Source organism: Haliaeetus leucocephalus, unplaced genomic scaffold (genome assembly GCF_000737465.1).
Source record: "Haliaeetus leucocephalus isolate CR32 unplaced genomic scaffold, Haliaeetus_leucocephalus-4.0 Scaffold657, whole genome shotgun sequence".
Classification (NCBI taxonomy): Eukaryota; Metazoa; Chordata; class Aves; order Accipitriformes; family Accipitridae; genus Haliaeetus; species Haliaeetus leucocephalus.
The window spans coordinates 5073056-5089734 of NW_010973093.1; the positions used below are offsets into that span (position 1 = coordinate 5073056).

Sequence of the window (16679 nt, forward strand, 5' to 3'; positions counted from 1 at the left end):
GAAAAGATCAGAAGTGGAGAAAGGGTGTTTTTTTGGTGGGGAGGGTGGGGGGGGGGGGGGGAGGCAAAGGAAGCTGTTATATATTGGTATTAAAATCTATTTTCTAATTCTGATTTGTAAAAATAGCTTTTTTCACTTTGACAGTAAAACAGCAAGCTGTCAGATTACGAAGATAGGGTGTTAAAGTACATACTGGATAGTGTGGACAGCTTCCTGCTAAAGGGCAACACTTACCCGGACCTAAAAATACCTTTAGTGTCACTTTCATTTTTAGAAGTATGGAATCATAAACACCTAACCTACTGGAAAGTTTATTTAGAAAAAGAATAGGTAAAAATGGTGTGAGTAATGCATTATTTCAAATAATGAACATGACACTAGGAGAGTTCATGGTGTTTAAAGAAAAGTGCGCTGCTCTGTGTTATTTTTATATATAAAATATTACAAACCCATTTTTAAAATTTAAACAACGTATTTTGATATAGTCTGTAATAGAAGCATTACACTAGCATACCTGCCTAAATTGGAACAGTTTTTAAGCAACCTTTAGTATGATGGAGTTGATGTGTGATATCCTCATACTGTGCTTTTTTTTTGGAGATGAGAAAATGAGTGTTCCCTTTTAAAGTAACAGAAGGAATGCTTGTGTGTGGGCTATGGACTGTTACATGACTTCCCTGCAGTTTCATGAGGTCTAGTGTTTTTTTGCATTCCGCTGAGGAAATTCAGTGGTGTACTTCTGTAGAGGCTTTCGTCAGCCTTTGAGGTGGAGGCCCTTGCAGATGCGGGCTGTGTGATAGGGTAGATCTGTTCACAGGACAGGAGTGCATCTCCCTAAGCTATTTCGAATGGCCGTTCAATTCTTAAGCTGGCACGTAACAGCCTTTGTCAGTAGCTTGTTTCACTGATGTTGCTAGCTGCTGTGGAGGGTGGAGGATTTAAGTGCTGCCATTTATGACTTTGATCTCCAGTCGCACAGAAACTCTGCCATCTACTGGGAATGAACGTAATGGAGTTCACCCGGGCCATACTGACACCGCGCATCAAAGTTGGCAGAGACTACGTTCAGAAAGCCCAGACCAAAGAACAAGTAAGTTTTGGTGCTTTAAAGATGAAGTGAAAAACTGTACCTCATCCTGATTAACTCTTAATAAAGAAAATTGGGATTAAATGTGTACTGCCACTGACTTTATTTAAGCTTTATTAAATGTTCTTATATGGTAAAAATCAATGGTAGAATAGAAGAAACTTTTCCCTTTCCTTAACCTTCTGCTGGTTTCATTCTTTAATGTTGTTGTGTGTATCAAACATGCAGAGAGCTTTTGTTTTTGTATGGAACAGTTTAAAAAAAATTTTTTTTAAAAAACATCAATCAAACTACATACTGTTTCTACTGCTTGTTTTCATTCCTCAGTGGTATTAACTCCATTAAACTTCTTCTGTTACTTAGTTATTTGTGATAACATCCGTGCCTGTATTCTTTTGATGTCTTCTCCAGGGTAAATAATTTTTCCTGTTTGAATTTTCAGGCAGATTTTGCAGTGGAAGCTTTGGCAAAGGCCACCTATGAACGCCTCTTCCGCTGGCTTGTTCACCGCATTAATAAAGCTTTGGACAGGACCAAACGACAAGGAGCATCTTTTATTGGAATTCTGGATATTGCTGGATTTGAAATCTTCGAGGTACTTCAAACCACTGCTAATCAGATGTTTCTTTTCCCTGCTAATGTGCGTTCTGGACTAACTGTAGAGCCACTTAATGCATGTACATTCCAAGGCTGCAGGAGGGTTGTGTTGGTTTTTTTTTTTTTGTAGTGTGCAAATGCTTTGACAACCCTAAATTACAGTGTCAAAAAAGTCATGCTTTAGTCTAAATAGTTTTTGTGCGTGATGGTTTTTCCTACTATATGTTAGTTTAACTATAAGTAATGGGGAACATTAGAGATTTGAATAATGCATTTTCTGATTTTGTTTCAATTATATTTGAATATTGCAGAGTTTTGGAGAATTTCCTTATAAGGTCAAATTTTTGACTTCCAGATATGTGATAAATCCTGTCACTGAATTATTCTTGCTTACTAATGTTATTCTTGTAGTTGAACTCCTTTGAGCAACTCTGCATTAACTACACCAATGAGAAGCTTCAGCAGTTATTTAACCACACAATGTTTATCCTGGAGCAAGAGGAGTACCAACGAGAGGGTATAGAGTGGAATTTCATTGACTTTGGACTGGATCTGCAGCCTTGCATTGACTTAATTGAAAGACCTGTAAGTTTGTGCATTAATAACGCTCTAAGGAGAAAAGGTTAGACTTCTGAGTTTGTCTTTTACTGCCTGAAAATTGTAAGACTGTATAGACGTTTCTTGCGGAGCTGTCACAAAAGCTGAATGAACTTGAATGCCGAAGTCTGAAGTCTAAAATACCATGTATTAGTAAAAGGATTTATCCTTATGGGATTTTGCCCTGATGTTAGGGTATAATACTGAGCTGAAGATACAAAGCTACTATACTTTTTTCCCTAGTACTAATGAAGTCTTTAATCCTGTCATTTTCATATTAAACCATGCCATTGTTACAGGAGCTTTAGAGTGGTGGCTCAGTTAGACAGCTTTTCAGGACTTATGGTAAACTTTTTTCATTTGAGATCAATAGCAAAATTCCTGAAATTTCTTTAGGGTAGTGTTTTCCCCATAAATCTGCCTTGCAAATAAGAAAACAGTGTCTTAAATGTGGCTTTAATCACTGTGCTTTTTAACATATTCTTCTGGGTGCTCAATATATGGAAGCTGAAGAGGGCTTCAAAGAGCAGGAGGACCAGTTGGGGGAGAACAAAGATCATCATTCCTGAAAGTTATTGTTCTTCACACCTCTGAGCTATGCTGTCAAAATTATTTTATGACCTTTTAAATTAAACCTGGGGCATTGCAGTTACTACTCTCTACACTTCTGTGCATGTATTTTAGAATACACTTAAGCTGGCAGTGTTGCTATGCATCCTGAAGAACAGAAAAGCCCATGAGCTATGTTCTTAGAGTAGGAAAAGGGAAATCTTGTTTCAGTTATCAAAGGTTTGCACTTTGTGTATGGAACTTCAGAAAGTTCTGCCTCCTTGGAAGGTAAAGTTTCTGCCAAAAAGCCTCAGGAGGTAAGTGTGGATGCTTTCAGTATGCAGATGTTTAGGTGAATATCCTAAAATGCATCAAGTTACTTGATTTTTTTTTAATTAATTTTTTTTTTTTAAAAGCAAATTTCAGTACCTTCATAATTGATCTGTAAATGTGATGCCATGTAGTATGCACATAGAAACATCTCTCTTCAAATGTGTAAACTTTATATTCACTAGAAATTTTTTAAGTATAAATCATTATAAACCTTTCTTTTTTTTCCCCATTGCTTTCCTGTGTACATCAGTCTGTCCTCTCTGAGGAAAATGATCCTGTCAAACAATTCTACAGCTGTAAAATACAGACATTGGTTGTTCCCTACTTCATTTTAAGAATGGAGTGCTTAAATTATACGGAAAGAGAGAGAGTATATAAAATTATGCTGGCTGCTCAAGTTAAGGCTGCTGAATCTCTTTGGATGCTGCTACTGGATATCAACACAGGGCTTGGCAAGCTCCGTGGCTGCCACAGTAGTATCGAGTGGCTGGGAGGAATAATTGTCTTGAGTTTAGCCCACATTAAAGTATGACATTAAAAGCATGACATTAAGTACTGTGGAAATGCGGATGAGCTGCTGTGTACATATACGTCACAGAAATGTTTGGAAGGTAACTCTGGAGGTCATCTATTCCAGTCTCTGCTCAAAGCAAGGCTCTAGTCAGCACCAGATCACGTCAGTTATGTCTGGCTCCATATACAGTGGAATGAATTTGTTTAAACCAGTCAATGTCCTTCATTGGACTGGACTCCCCCACAGCTTGTTTCAATTTAAATCAAATCTGAATCAGTTTAGACAACTTCTTATTTTGGCATTCAATGGTGTGTTTTAAATATAAAAAATTTAAAAAGATATATATTAAATATTAACACAGATTAAATCCAACTAAATTTCAGGCAAATCCTCCTGGTGTGTTAGCATTACTGGATGAAGAATGCTGGTTCCCTAAAGCTACTGACAAGACGTTTGTGGAAAAATTGGTCCAAGAGCAAGGAACACACTCCAAGTTCCAAAAGCCAAGACAACTAAAGGACAAAGCAGACTTCTGCATTATTCACTATGCTGGGAAGGTAAGGTTAAATGTTAAATACTTGGTTAGCAATGTTGGTTTTGGGAAAGTACTGTGCAGTATAGCTACCAAATTTAGAAATACTTGTGCAGGATGGTGGCCTTGTTTAATTTTCTTGAACATATTCAGGAGAGCTCTGATGGAACTCTTGTTACCAAATAATAGAACAGAAAAATATAAATTAAATTAAGCATATATTTCAGTTTCCTTTAATTTTGTTGTCAGGTCTTACAGCTGAGTTTTTTTCAGGACTTTATTGAAATGTATCTCTTCTGAATATCTATGTTTCCAATCTGATAGTTGTGCTTGAAGTAGGGCTGTTGTCAGTACCATCTTCACTTGTATCTCCTCAGTTCACATAAGACTTTCTGTATATCCCCTTTTATAGGTAAGCTGATACCTTTTTATTTTTACTGTTAGTTCAATCTTTAGTCTCCCACTGAGGAGGACAGAGCTCCAGTGCGTTGTGAACAGGTCCATGAAATAACTGCAATTCTTGTATTTTGTGGATCCTTCATGATCACCAGGTCTATTCTATAGGGCCGTGCTATGTAATTAGTTTCATAAACAGTTAAAACTTCATCCTAGTACCAGTTTTTGCCCTGATATTTAGAAGGAACAGGTTTTGCGAATGATTAAGAGCTATCCTTTAATTTTCATTTAAAGCACTAGTGGCTTGTTGTTACCTATTTGTTGATGTCAGTGGTGCCAACTAGATAACTGTAGCAAAAAGTGAAATAAAGAAATTATACATTTTATTGTATCAATATTTAAAACATGGAAGTAATGAAGTCATCACTGTTAAGCAGTTAATAGTGGGTTACTTTTAGGTAATCAAAATGAAGTAAACCAGCTTACTGCCTGACTACTAGGAAGTAATTGTTCTGAACAAAGGTTTACTTCTGCCAGACTGAGCGGCATTTCTGGAATACTGACTGGCATTGCGTATCTTCCTCTGACAGAAGGCATTTTTCAATTTTTGATCAGAATGTGTATTCCTTCAAAACTGGAATCGTTTGTAAAATAACTTTTCCTTCAAGAAGTATGAACATAATGATCTGATTTGGTTTTGGATGCTGGAAACATTTATATGTGGCTTTCCTTCCAAAGCCGTTACTTAAAAATAGCAAACTTTTGGTTTGGTTGAAGCAAAAACATGCTAGTCTATACAGAGGTTTTGTTGGACTTGTGGAATTTTAGGGCACTCTTTTGGGTTGGGATGAAACCCGTGTGAGCATTGAGTGTTCAAGTGCTGAGATACAGCTTAATTGCAAACCACAGAATTAGTTCTGTCAAGATAAGAGCTTTGTTTGTTTTCTTTATAGAACAAAGTGTTTAAGTATATCTGCTGTAGTAAAATTTAAAAAATTCATGCTGCAGCATATCCTTAATTGACTCTCTAGTAATTTAAAGTAATTAGGATCTATACTAGAGTTGTTTTTACATCTTCACAGTGAACAGTGAAGCCTTATATTGGCAGTAGCATGAGGCTGAAAATGTATACCAGGTATTAGTAAGCAAACAGACAGATTGCTAAATTTTTAAGAAAACTCCCATTTACTCTTTCAAAAGAATAATAACTTTTTTGTGGTACTTTGAACTGTTCTAAGGAGGCACAACTAACTCATAGAAAGCATCAAGAAGAGAATAGGAGGAAAATGTCAGTATAGTATTCTGAAAGCTTTTTTTTTTTAATGCTGGTAAATTTAAAGCTAAAGCTGGTAGTCCATCTGATCATGTGCAACTTGGCTGCTCTACAGGTAGACTACAAGGCAGATGAGTGGTTGATGAAAAATATGGACCCCCTGAATGACAATGTGGCTACACTCTTGCACCAGTCTTCTGACAAATTTGTTGCAGAGCTTTGGAAGGATGGTAAGAGATCATGCTCTGGGCGCACAAGTTGTTAGTGAATTTTGCCTTGCTGGATGAGTTTGGGTTTTTTGTGCCTGTTCCCTCCTCACCCTCCACCTCTATATTGTAAATATCTACAGCATTTTCCGTATTGTTCAGTGCCAAAAATACAACAAGGGAGTTGGGTTGCACCTATGGTCCCTTGCACATGTACCATTTCTGAGTAGCTGCTTCTCATGTTCATTATTTGAACTGATACTCACTTACTACTTGTTACCCTGTGTCAAATTTCATGTGGAATCTTGTCCAAAACTCTTAGTTGGACTTGCTGCAGTGGAGTCTTGAATGTAAACAGCTGTAGTGGTTCTTGCTGTTAATACAATGTTGTCTTATGTGAGCAACAGCACAGTTGTTTCATGTGTAGTGGTGGGTGATATCCTGGAAATCTGCATCTCCTAAAATAAAATTCATTAATAGCCATACTGTACTTAGATATTGCATATTAAAATCAAATGCAATGTATTCTTATTTTAACTGTACACTGTTGTTTAGCTAGTTTACTTGCACATCAGCTTAAAGTATTTATCAACACTTTTACCAAAATAGTCCAAGAGGCAGAAATAGCCAAATAAATACTTAGTAGGGACTTTTCTATTCTAGGCTTTAACATCACAGTATATTAATTAGAGTATATTTACATGTCACAGTATTAAAATCCTGTAGTTTCTTATTCAAGAAGGGAATTAAGCTTGTGGTATAGATGATGCTGTAGGTTAATCATGAGTTTCCATCTTACTTGGTTCAGCTACAGAGAGCAGCTTTAATAAATATATAAAGAACTTTTTGGTTGGGGATCTGCTCCTTTCCTTTTGAGTACACGCACAGAAGCAAAAGTGTTTCGGTCCAAATATTCAAAACCTGCTTCCACAGATAATTGAAATGTGCATGTAATATGTTGTGGCCTAATTGCTTTTGAGCACAGTTAATCTGTTTGCAATTGATAAACCTGTTCTGTATACTAACTGAAGTGTCTTGTGTATCTGCTCTTCTGTCTTTGTTTTTGCTGTTTCTCTGCCTTAGAGATTCAGAATATTCAGAGAGCCTGTTTCTATGACAATATTACTGGTCTTCATGATCCACCAGGTGAATGGATATAAAAACAGTAGACCTACTGAAGGCAGGGCTGTTGTATCTACAGGAAAACCATTTTTGCTCGTAGGCTTGCATGAACTCTTCATTTCATGCTAAACTTAGGTATACCTCCACAAGGCAAATGGTCTCTGAGTGCATACCTATTCAGTTGCTGCTGCATACATATAGCATCTATATTTTATGCATTGCATTTAAGCATTGCAGATAAAAAGGTTTGTTGCTTCCTAGTTCCATGTTGAGATGCAGAATTGCTTCTTAAGTGATAATTCTGGTAGCTCCAAGCATTTGAGAGGATGCATAAGCTTTGTAACACTATCAAGCTTCTTTCTGCAGTCCAACATTGACAAAACTCTGGAACATGTTAGAACGTGGATGTATTTTTTGTGAGGAGAGCTGAAGAATGTATTGAAGTATCAGAATGAGTGCTGCAGTTGTAGTGTGGGTAGTAAGTGAAATAAACTTCTTCCAGACTTGTTGGAATTGTTATTTTATTTAAAAACCTCTTAATTTTAGTATTTCCCTTTGTAGAAGCTGCACATGTTTTCTGAGGTATCGAGAAATCAACAAATCCACTTATTTGGAATGTCTTTGAAGACGCTTTAGATATTTTATCCAACCTCTTCCCCATCCTTCTTGTATTCCTCTCCCCAAGTTTAGAAATACGTGTATGTGAAGGTTGTGCCTTCAGACTGGCAATCTTTACTTGGGGTTTATCTTCCAATACTCATGATGCATTACATAGTTGAGGAAGCTAGTGGTGTTTCCTAAAGTAATTGCTAGAGGGCTTCAGTTCAGAGGCTTTAGCCAATGGATGGTTGTCCAGTCATGCTATGCTGTTCAATGGCTGCTCTTAACTTATAGGGGAAATTTAACTTTAATAATCCTCTTTGAAATATGAATAATCATTTTAAAGTTCGAGGACAGAGGGGAGCAAAACAAAAGATGCACATTTATCAGATATATTTACAAAATTTTAAAAAATACGTGGCCAAACAAAAGCTGAATGGTGTCCAGTCGTTAGTGCTGTCTGGTGGGTGCATGTTTCTAATACTTACAAGCTGTTATGTTCATCCTCTGTAAGACTGATCCCCAGTAATCTCTATCCCATTTCTGGTTTAGAACTGAATTCTGCTTCAAAGTAAATATTTGGGATATGATCTTGTGAACTTACCACATACTTATTCTTATAACTTTAATAAGCTGCCTAGATTTTTGTGTTCAGAAATGTGTAGAGAATCTGGGCTCTGCTCTATGCTACATGCCAGACTTACAAGTGATTATTCAAACTTGTTGCCCTGTATTTTTCTGCTTTTAATTTTCCTTTTTCTTATAGACCTTTGAAAACCAGTTGAGTATGAGTATGGAATAAAATACCATCACTTATTTGTCATATACAAAACTAATTCTGGTAGCACAGCATAATTCCCTCTGCTTTGGTTTGAATGAATTTGAAGACAACTTCACCAAATTTAAGTTGTAGCCTACATACAGTTGCTTCTTTCTGGCTGGCCAGCTTGGATTTCATGGAGAACCAATATATGTTGTGTATTTGCTCAGCACTACGAAGTGCTGACTATAATTATTAAGGTGTTAAGCCACCTGTGTAACTTTTTTGTGAGCTGTTTAAGTAATTGTTGATGTGCACATGGAATCATGTTCATGTTTTTGGCCTAAAGGTTTTAATGATGGCAGTCAGATTTCTAATTTGTGCTTCTGAAGAAACCATAGAGATCCTTACCCAAATTGTTCAAAAAAAATCAAAAAAAAAAAAATTTTCTCTATTCTGATGCTTTATGGCAGCTTTGAAGTGCTTTGGTGTGCAGTTTTCCTGTTTTGAAACTTGTCTTTTGGCTAGGGAGTTCTTTGCAGTTGTATATAAAACTTGGAAGAATTCTTCAAAACAGCAGACTAGCAGAAGTCTGGCAGATACCCCCCCCCCCCCTTGTCACAGAAATAACACTATTTCCAACTCTTCTGTAAATAGTTATGCTTTCAAAACACTTTTGAATACTCAACAAAACTCAGATTTAATCTATATAATTACCATAAGTGACTCTTCATTTTAAGCAAATATGCACAGATGTCTAATTCCAAATGTTCAACCCAGAAATATTTTGCATTGTAAGAATTCAAATAATTGCCAATTTCCAGGCAGCTTTCTCTCTCTTGAAAGTTGACTTAAAGAAAATGGCTTTACTGGTCATGTAGAACTGCAAGTAAAGAGCTGGATATTTTAGTCTGTACCTACTAAAGCTACACTATTCTGCTGTATAAGTTTGTGGCTTTTGGTTCCACTGCTTCTGCACAGCATCCCTAGTATTTGCTGACTGCCTTGCCTACTGATGGCATCTTCTGTCATTTGTTCCGCAAAGCTTCTGCTGCTGCACTATTGCTCCTCTTTCTGCCCATCTTTATACCTAACAAATATTAAAATCCACTTAATTATTTTCTCTTGTCCTTCCCAGTGGATCGTATTGTGGGTCTGGATCAGGTCACTGGAATAACAGAGACAGCTTTTGGCTCTGCGTACAAGACCAAGAAGGGCATGTTTCGTACTGTTGGCCAGCTGTACAAAGAATCTCTCACCAAGCTGATGGCAACGCTCCGAAACACTAATCCCAATTTTGTTCGCTGCATCATTCCAAATCATGAAAAGAGGGTAGGTACTACAGACCACTCCTCTACTTCTTTCTCTTTATTAGAGTCTTTACATGCATTTTAACTTATGCATGCTGTCTATGTCTTCCTTTTGAAATCAGAAGCCAGGTTTCACAAAGTTTTCACACTGATCACGGATCTTCTCAGTATTTCCCCCACATCCCCTTATTTAGACAGTTGACTTTGTAGAGGGTAGCCTGAAAAGCTTAAATTACAGCTTTTTATTAATACAAATTAAAAGACTAAAAATCATGCTTGTTTTGTTTGTCCAGGCTGGAAAACTGGATCCACATCTGGTTCTAGATCAGCTTCGTTGCAACGGTGTTTTGGAAGGAATAAGGATTTGTCGACAAGGATTTCCAAACAGGATAGTGTTCCAGGAATTTAGGCAGAGGTAACAGCAGGAACAGTCTTTTGAGTTTTTATGATATAAAGTTCCCTGTTAAATAATTGAAGACACACCCCTGCCCCCTCCCGCACCCAACTGGAAGAAAATTCAGAACCATGTGTGAGGTCTTGAAGTGGCTTGAACTTCAAGCACTTAAATACTACAAGTTTATTCTGAAGACAGTAGGGAAGGGGAAACATTCTGAAATGGACTATTGGAAAAACTTTCTGGAGAAATTCCTTAGCTGTGCCCTTGGTAACTATAGCTTTATGGGTTTATAATAATGTAGCTTATTGTTGAATGTAAAGGTGTTTTTTCATTTGGCTTAAAGGTATGAGATCCTTACTCCCAATGCAATTCCAAAAGGTTTTATGGATGGTAAGCAAGCCTGTGAGCGTATGGTAAGTATTTATATCTAAATATTGTTAAAACATTGAAAAGTTGAAACAAAAATGGTCCTTTTCTTGATGTAAAAACAATGTGCTTCCCTGTCCATTTAGATCAGAGCCTTAGAGCTGGACCCCAACTTATACAGAATTGGACAGAGCAAGATCTTTTTCCGAGCTGGTGTCTTGGCACACTTAGAAGAAGAACGAGATCTGAAGATCACAGATATTATCATCTTCTTCCAGGCAGTCTGTAGAGGATACCTGGCTCGGAAGTATGTGTGCTTTTATGGTTTGATCTTCTCGTCATCTGAAGTCTCTTTGATAGGGAGCTATGCCTTAAAACTTCCATTTCAGGAGAGACTTTCTTAAACTGTGTTGCCTGATAAACTGTAGTTGTATCCAGGGTGTTAGGTGAATTTTTACCTAATAAGAATTTGCACTTTCATTCCTTAACAATATCTCCTTTCCTTAATCTTGCCTTTGTGACACATGCAGCCGTTTACAGTATAGCTAGTGGCTGCAAAAAATCTCTCCTCCTGCTCCACTGGAGGTTCTTAGAGGTACTCTGGAAAGCTGCTTTTTTGAAATTAAGGGACAGTTCAGCATAAAATCCATCCTGATTTTATCTTTTTAAGAGAAAAGTCTGCTAAGACTAAGAACAAATAGCATTTGTAATTATTGTTTTGAAAATGGTGAACCCAGCTCTTGCTCTGCCTCTTTGTATAAGGAATGAGTACTCATGAATCAGTGTAGTCACTCAAACTTAAAAATAAATCTATTTATGGTCTGCAAGTGTTCTAGGGTTGGGTAACCTAAAAATTAAAAACATGGACAGTTGATCAGCAGTATTTAACACAAAATGTTTTGCTCTTTCTGTCTTCAGGGCCTTTGCAAAGAAACAACAGCAACTGAGTGCACTGAAAATCCTGCAGAGGAATTGTGCTGCATATTTGAAGCTTAGGCACTGGCAGTGGTGGAGAGTCTTCACGAAGGTTTGTTATATTTTGTGACTTTCTTTGATGCCTGTAAATAGGTGAATGCGTGTTCTCACTTCTTCATTTCAAATCTTTGCAGGTGAAGCCTCTTCTTCAGGTCACTCGTCAAGAAGAAGAACTTCAAGCCAAGGACGAGGAGCTAATGAAGGTGAAAGAAAAACAGACAAAAGTGGAGGCAGAACTTGAGGAAATGGAAAGGAAACATCAGCAGGTTTGTGTCCAAGATCAGCTTTTGATATCTAGCATGTGAATTGCACTATATCCCATGTGAGGGAGCCATGTTGGGAAGACACTTGTGAGCAAAAGCACTGAGAATCAGGCAAGCAAACTCCTTTCACACTCAGCTAAAACCTGGAATAGGAACATGTAGCATGAGCCATTCCTCTAGGAATGCAGAAGTATCATGTTAACAAAACTAAACATCTTTTTGGCCTTTCCTAGTTTGCAGAACTTAAGTAACAGTGTCATTGGCCTTCTCAGATGTGTTTTCAGGGTAGGATAATTCTGTGGTGTGTATGTGCTGTTTAAGATGTGGGGAAGCAATTACGGCAATTATTGGACAAAACTGAAAATAGATTTATGCTGATAAGTAACATTGATATCAATTTAAAGAAGAGCTGAAAGAGTGTCAGTAAAGATAGATGTGTATTTATCACTATAGTAATTTTGAGACATGGTAGAACTGGGATGGATATCTAGAAGGGCAAAGCATCAGTTCCTGTTGATAAAAGGTCTGGAAGGCATGGCCTAGGAATGTAGGGATGAGTTCAAGGAACAGTCCAGGAAACAGGCACTTCTCTCATCTTTCTGCTGCTGGTAGAACAGGGCTGGTGGAGTAGGTGCAGTGGGATTTGTTCCTTAAATTGGGAGGACAAGTGAGTGAATATTGCTGTAACCCTATTGTGAAAGCTGGTGTCTTCTGGACTGCTGAAAAAGCCCTCTGCTAAAAGTCTTTGGTTTTGGATGTTGGCCAGGGATTCAAGAATTGGAGCAGAACTTGGCCTTTAAGTAACTTTGTAGTTGTCATATGTATAATCTCTCATGAGAGGCTTTGAAATGTCATTTTTACTGCTTTACTACCTTTTGTGTATATTTGCAGCTTCTAGAAGAGAAGAACATTCTTGCAGAGCAGCTACAGGCTGAGACAGAGCTCTTTGCAGAAGCTGAGGAAATGAGGGCTCGCTTGGCTGCCAAAAAACAAGAGTTGGAAGAAATTCTCCATGACTTGGAGTCCAGGGTTGAGGAGGAAGAGGAAAGAAACCAAATATTGCAGAATGAGAAAAAGAAAATGCAGGGCCATATTCAGGTATGCTTCTTGGTAACTGGAAATGGAAAAGGATGCAAACAGGGCAGTTAAGGATGGGGAAGCTCCCTCAACATCTCTGTGGCACAGAAGAATTTAGCTCTTTAGCACCATGTGTGGAATAAAATAAATCTGAATTTTTTTCTCTTTTCCTGTGTTCAGTGTGTTTAGCTGCTTGTGGTCTTCAGGCATATGAGGGTGAGGAAAGAAAAAGAAAAGTCAGAATGCCCTGTTGGTAGCTATAGTGTATGCAAATAGAGTATTAAAGGTAGCAAGCACTTTTGAGTGGGGAGGAACCGAGAATGACTGCATGGGGCTTACCTGCTTTCTTATAGAAACAAAGACTGATGGGATGATGTCACGTATGAGAGAAATGTTCCTCCTTGACTGAAATCCAGTGAATATCATAAAGAATATTACTTCTTTGAATTTTACAAAACTAAGGCAGCTTCCATCTCCTCCAAGTTACTTGTTTGGGTTTTTTGGGTTTTTTTGTGAAAATCGGATGATTTGGATGCTTCCTTTTTGAATAACGGGGACCTTGAAAAAGAGAATACCTGAGAACTTATCTGTCTTTCCAAATATTCAAGGTACTTGAAGGGGAAATAAACCACACATCTCACAGCTCTTGATCCCTTTTAATAAGTGTCTATTCATGTGTGGCTGAGAATCTTATTTAAAACCACAAATGAATAGAAGCACAATACATTATTGCTTTTCCAGTTGTATCTAGCTATTTGTGCCAGTATCTGAACCATTTCAGCTGTAATATTGAGATCTGGACTCATACTGAAATGAGATGTGTTTCCTGTGGTGTCTCTTCCTACACACTTTTATACCAGATGCCCTATTCAGATGCAGTATGCCAGGAAGTCTTTGACAGAAAGCCTGATCAGATTTACTTGTCATTAAGTAGAATTTCTTATTTTATGTTCAGAATTAGGAAGGTGAAAGACTGGTGAAGTGAGTGTATGTTTCCTAGACAGACTATTTCAGCCAAAGCTGAAATACAGAGCATAAAAATTTCCATGTGTATCACATGGCCCTTAATTTCATTACCAGATCATTGATACTATAAATGAATCTAACAAACCAAATGCATTTTTAGTGTTAGTTAGGGCAGGTGGCTTTTCAAAATAATACATCTTTTTCACCAAGTTAAAAAAAAAAAAAAAATTTAACACATGGGTAACCTGGAAAATGCACAGATGCAATTGCCTTTCTTCCCAGGACCTAGAGGAACAGCTTGATGAGGAGGAGGGAGCTCGACAGAAGTTGCAGCTTGAAAAAGTGACAGCTGAAGCTAAGATCAAGAAGATGGAGGAAGAGATCCTACTGTTGGAGGACCAAAATTCCAAATTTTTGAAGGTGAGACCAGTATGCATGGTGGATATTCTGTGCATAAGTAATAGTAGTGCCAAGTGATAGCTCTGAAAACACTTGAGACTCCTGTTACATTATCTATAAAGTTTGCACTTGAATACTTGTGGGGTTTGAACAGGTTAGAGATTCTTTTGAACTGACCTTCAAAAGGGAGGTATTTGTCTGCATTCCTTCCAGTTTCGCGAGTCTTCTGAATCTAAGAGCTGTAACCGATGTTTATCATAGCTACCGTTGTTCTTTGCAAACAGATTTCCGAAAGTATACAGCAAATGCTGTCCTAAAACCAGGCCTCCCGTGTGTTAAATTCCAAGTCTTACTTTCTTTGAAAACAAATGTTCATGTTTCTATACTATTCCAATTGATCCTTAATATTGACCGTTCAGTCACTTGAAATAAAATCTGTATTATATATGTTGTATGAGACCTCTATATGAATTTTGTATATTCAGTTATTTGTGCTGCTTAGAGACTCTTCAAATTGTGTTTTAGAAGTCATTCTTTGTTCCCTTTCTCCTAACTAGGAAAAGAAGCTGATGGAGGATCGAATTGCTGAATGTACTTCTCAGCTGGCTGAAGAAGAAGAAAAGGCCAAAAACTTGGCCAAACTTAAGAACAAGCAGGAAATGATGATCACTGATTTGGAAGGTTTGTTCTTACTATATTTGCCTATTAACAGGTTGGACATCATGCTAGAAAGGAATGGATCACTTATTATAATGTATGCAGTATCTGGTCCAGTCTGCTAAGTGTAACCTTATATGTAGATGCCTTAACAGCTGTTATTTTTATCTAAATCTTGAATGAAATTTGTGTCGCAAGACTTGTTGCATCTGGCCGCTCAGTCTTTCTCGTGTTTAACTTGTTAGGTTTTCATTTTTGAGAATCCATTTCATTTATAGATGCACTCAGAAATTCAAGTTGTTGCATGCATCCCTTTAGTAACAAGGTAAAACATCTGTCTCTTGGGAAGTTGCTACCTTTTCTATAATAACACCTTAGAACAGCATATTGCTGGAAAAATGTTAGTAGGCATTCATTAAGCTTCCAATATTTTTTGAATAAGCAAATCTGAATTGTTTTGCTTTTCTTAATGCTTCATTTATCTAAAATGGTTCCATTTTTTTGGCCATTTGTTTGATTGTTTTGCCTGTGTTGTCACAGGCTAAACTAGCCTTATATGTGACCTTTCTTGATTTTATGTTTTTGTAAATTACTTATGGCTGTAAATAGCTGTTGTGCAACAGTAATAAACTGCCAAGTCAAAGTTGCAAAATATGAGGCAAAGTTGCTCTCTATGCCCTAATTTGGAAATAGTTTTTTCACTTACTGTATTATGTCCTCTTTTCCTACGTATTTTAAAACTGATATGCTTATGGAAGAATACCAAACTTTAATCTTATCTATATAGGAAGGTATTGAACTAAGAGGGATAGTAGGTGATTGATGTACCTTTTCTTTAAAAATTGTATTCAGAGACCCTAAGATGGGCATAAGTAAGTTTTACTCACTGGAAAATAATGCTTGAGTAGTTGTGTGCTTAAATCAGGCCTAGTGTTTCTGAAGATGCTTGACAGATGTGTTTGGTTATGGTACCATTCCAAGACTGATGATCTTAGAGAAATGGAAATTAAAGCTTAAATATAAGGCATGCAATTTCTTGGCTAGTAAAGCACAGTCAAATGATATTTACTCTTGGAGATGACTCAAGAAGCCATTAAGGTCTCTCTCTGCTAGGGTCTTGGCACTACTGGGCACCGATATTTGGAAAAAAAAAAAAACAAACCTAATTCAGTTTATTATGAACTTTGTCAATTAAAAATTGAGTCTTATGACACTGTTCTAACTGTCACTCACTGGAAATATAATGTAAAAACAGGGGGGAAAGTGCTATTTTTTTGAATGAGGAACTGTTTAGAGAAAAATTTTGTTACTTTCGATTGTCTAGAAAATCCCAAATAGCCATGGGTGGCTCTAAGAGATGATTCTTGAACATGGCTCCCTTTCCAAATAGAAGATGATGTCCTGATCCAGTAGCAGGCTTATAAAGGGTGTGAGAGAAATCTTTGCACTGAGGATGCACAAAGTATTGAACAAATCTCATAACTTATATTTATGCTAATGAATTTAGAATTGTGCTAATGCTATGCTAAGCAAAACCTCCCTGTGACTTGCATATTACATACCTGGTCATTAGCTAACTGTAAACAATGCAGCTAGTAACAATCAGACAACAGGCAGATCAATTAAATGTCTTTTATTGCTATGGCACTGATAACTGGATGGTTTTCACAAAGAAATACCTTAGGGCAGGAGATCTCGGCGAC

General features: G+C 37.2%; 1 protein-coding gene across 2 annotated transcripts in view; it reads left to right on the forward strand.

The window, feature by feature from the left end:
* Nucleotides 1–16679, forward strand: part of MYH10 (myosin, heavy chain 10, non-muscle) — a 100267-nt gene that overhangs the window by 67503 nt on the left and 16085 nt on the right. For both annotated transcript variants that reach the window (XM_010579443.1, XM_010579444.1), the window contains exons 10-23: nucleotides 972–1090; nucleotides 1530–1682; nucleotides 2096–2269; nucleotides 4061–4234; nucleotides 5994–6108; nucleotides 9705–9898; nucleotides 10170–10291; nucleotides 10617–10686; nucleotides 10786–10946; nucleotides 11558–11666; nucleotides 11749–11880; nucleotides 12769–12975; nucleotides 14203–14340; nucleotides 14877–15000. In XM_010579443.1, coding sequence (XP_010577745.1) covers nucleotides 972–1090; nucleotides 1530–1682; nucleotides 2096–2269; nucleotides 4061–4234; nucleotides 5994–6108; nucleotides 9705–9898; nucleotides 10170–10291; nucleotides 10617–10686; nucleotides 10786–10946; nucleotides 11558–11666; nucleotides 11749–11880; nucleotides 12769–12975; nucleotides 14203–14340; nucleotides 14877–15000 — 1992 coding nt within the window. The remainder of the gene's footprint in view (nucleotides 1–971; nucleotides 1091–1529; nucleotides 1683–2095; nucleotides 2270–4060; nucleotides 4235–5993; nucleotides 6109–9704; nucleotides 9899–10169; nucleotides 10292–10616; nucleotides 10687–10785; nucleotides 10947–11557; nucleotides 11667–11748; nucleotides 11881–12768; nucleotides 12976–14202; nucleotides 14341–14876; nucleotides 15001–16679) is intronic.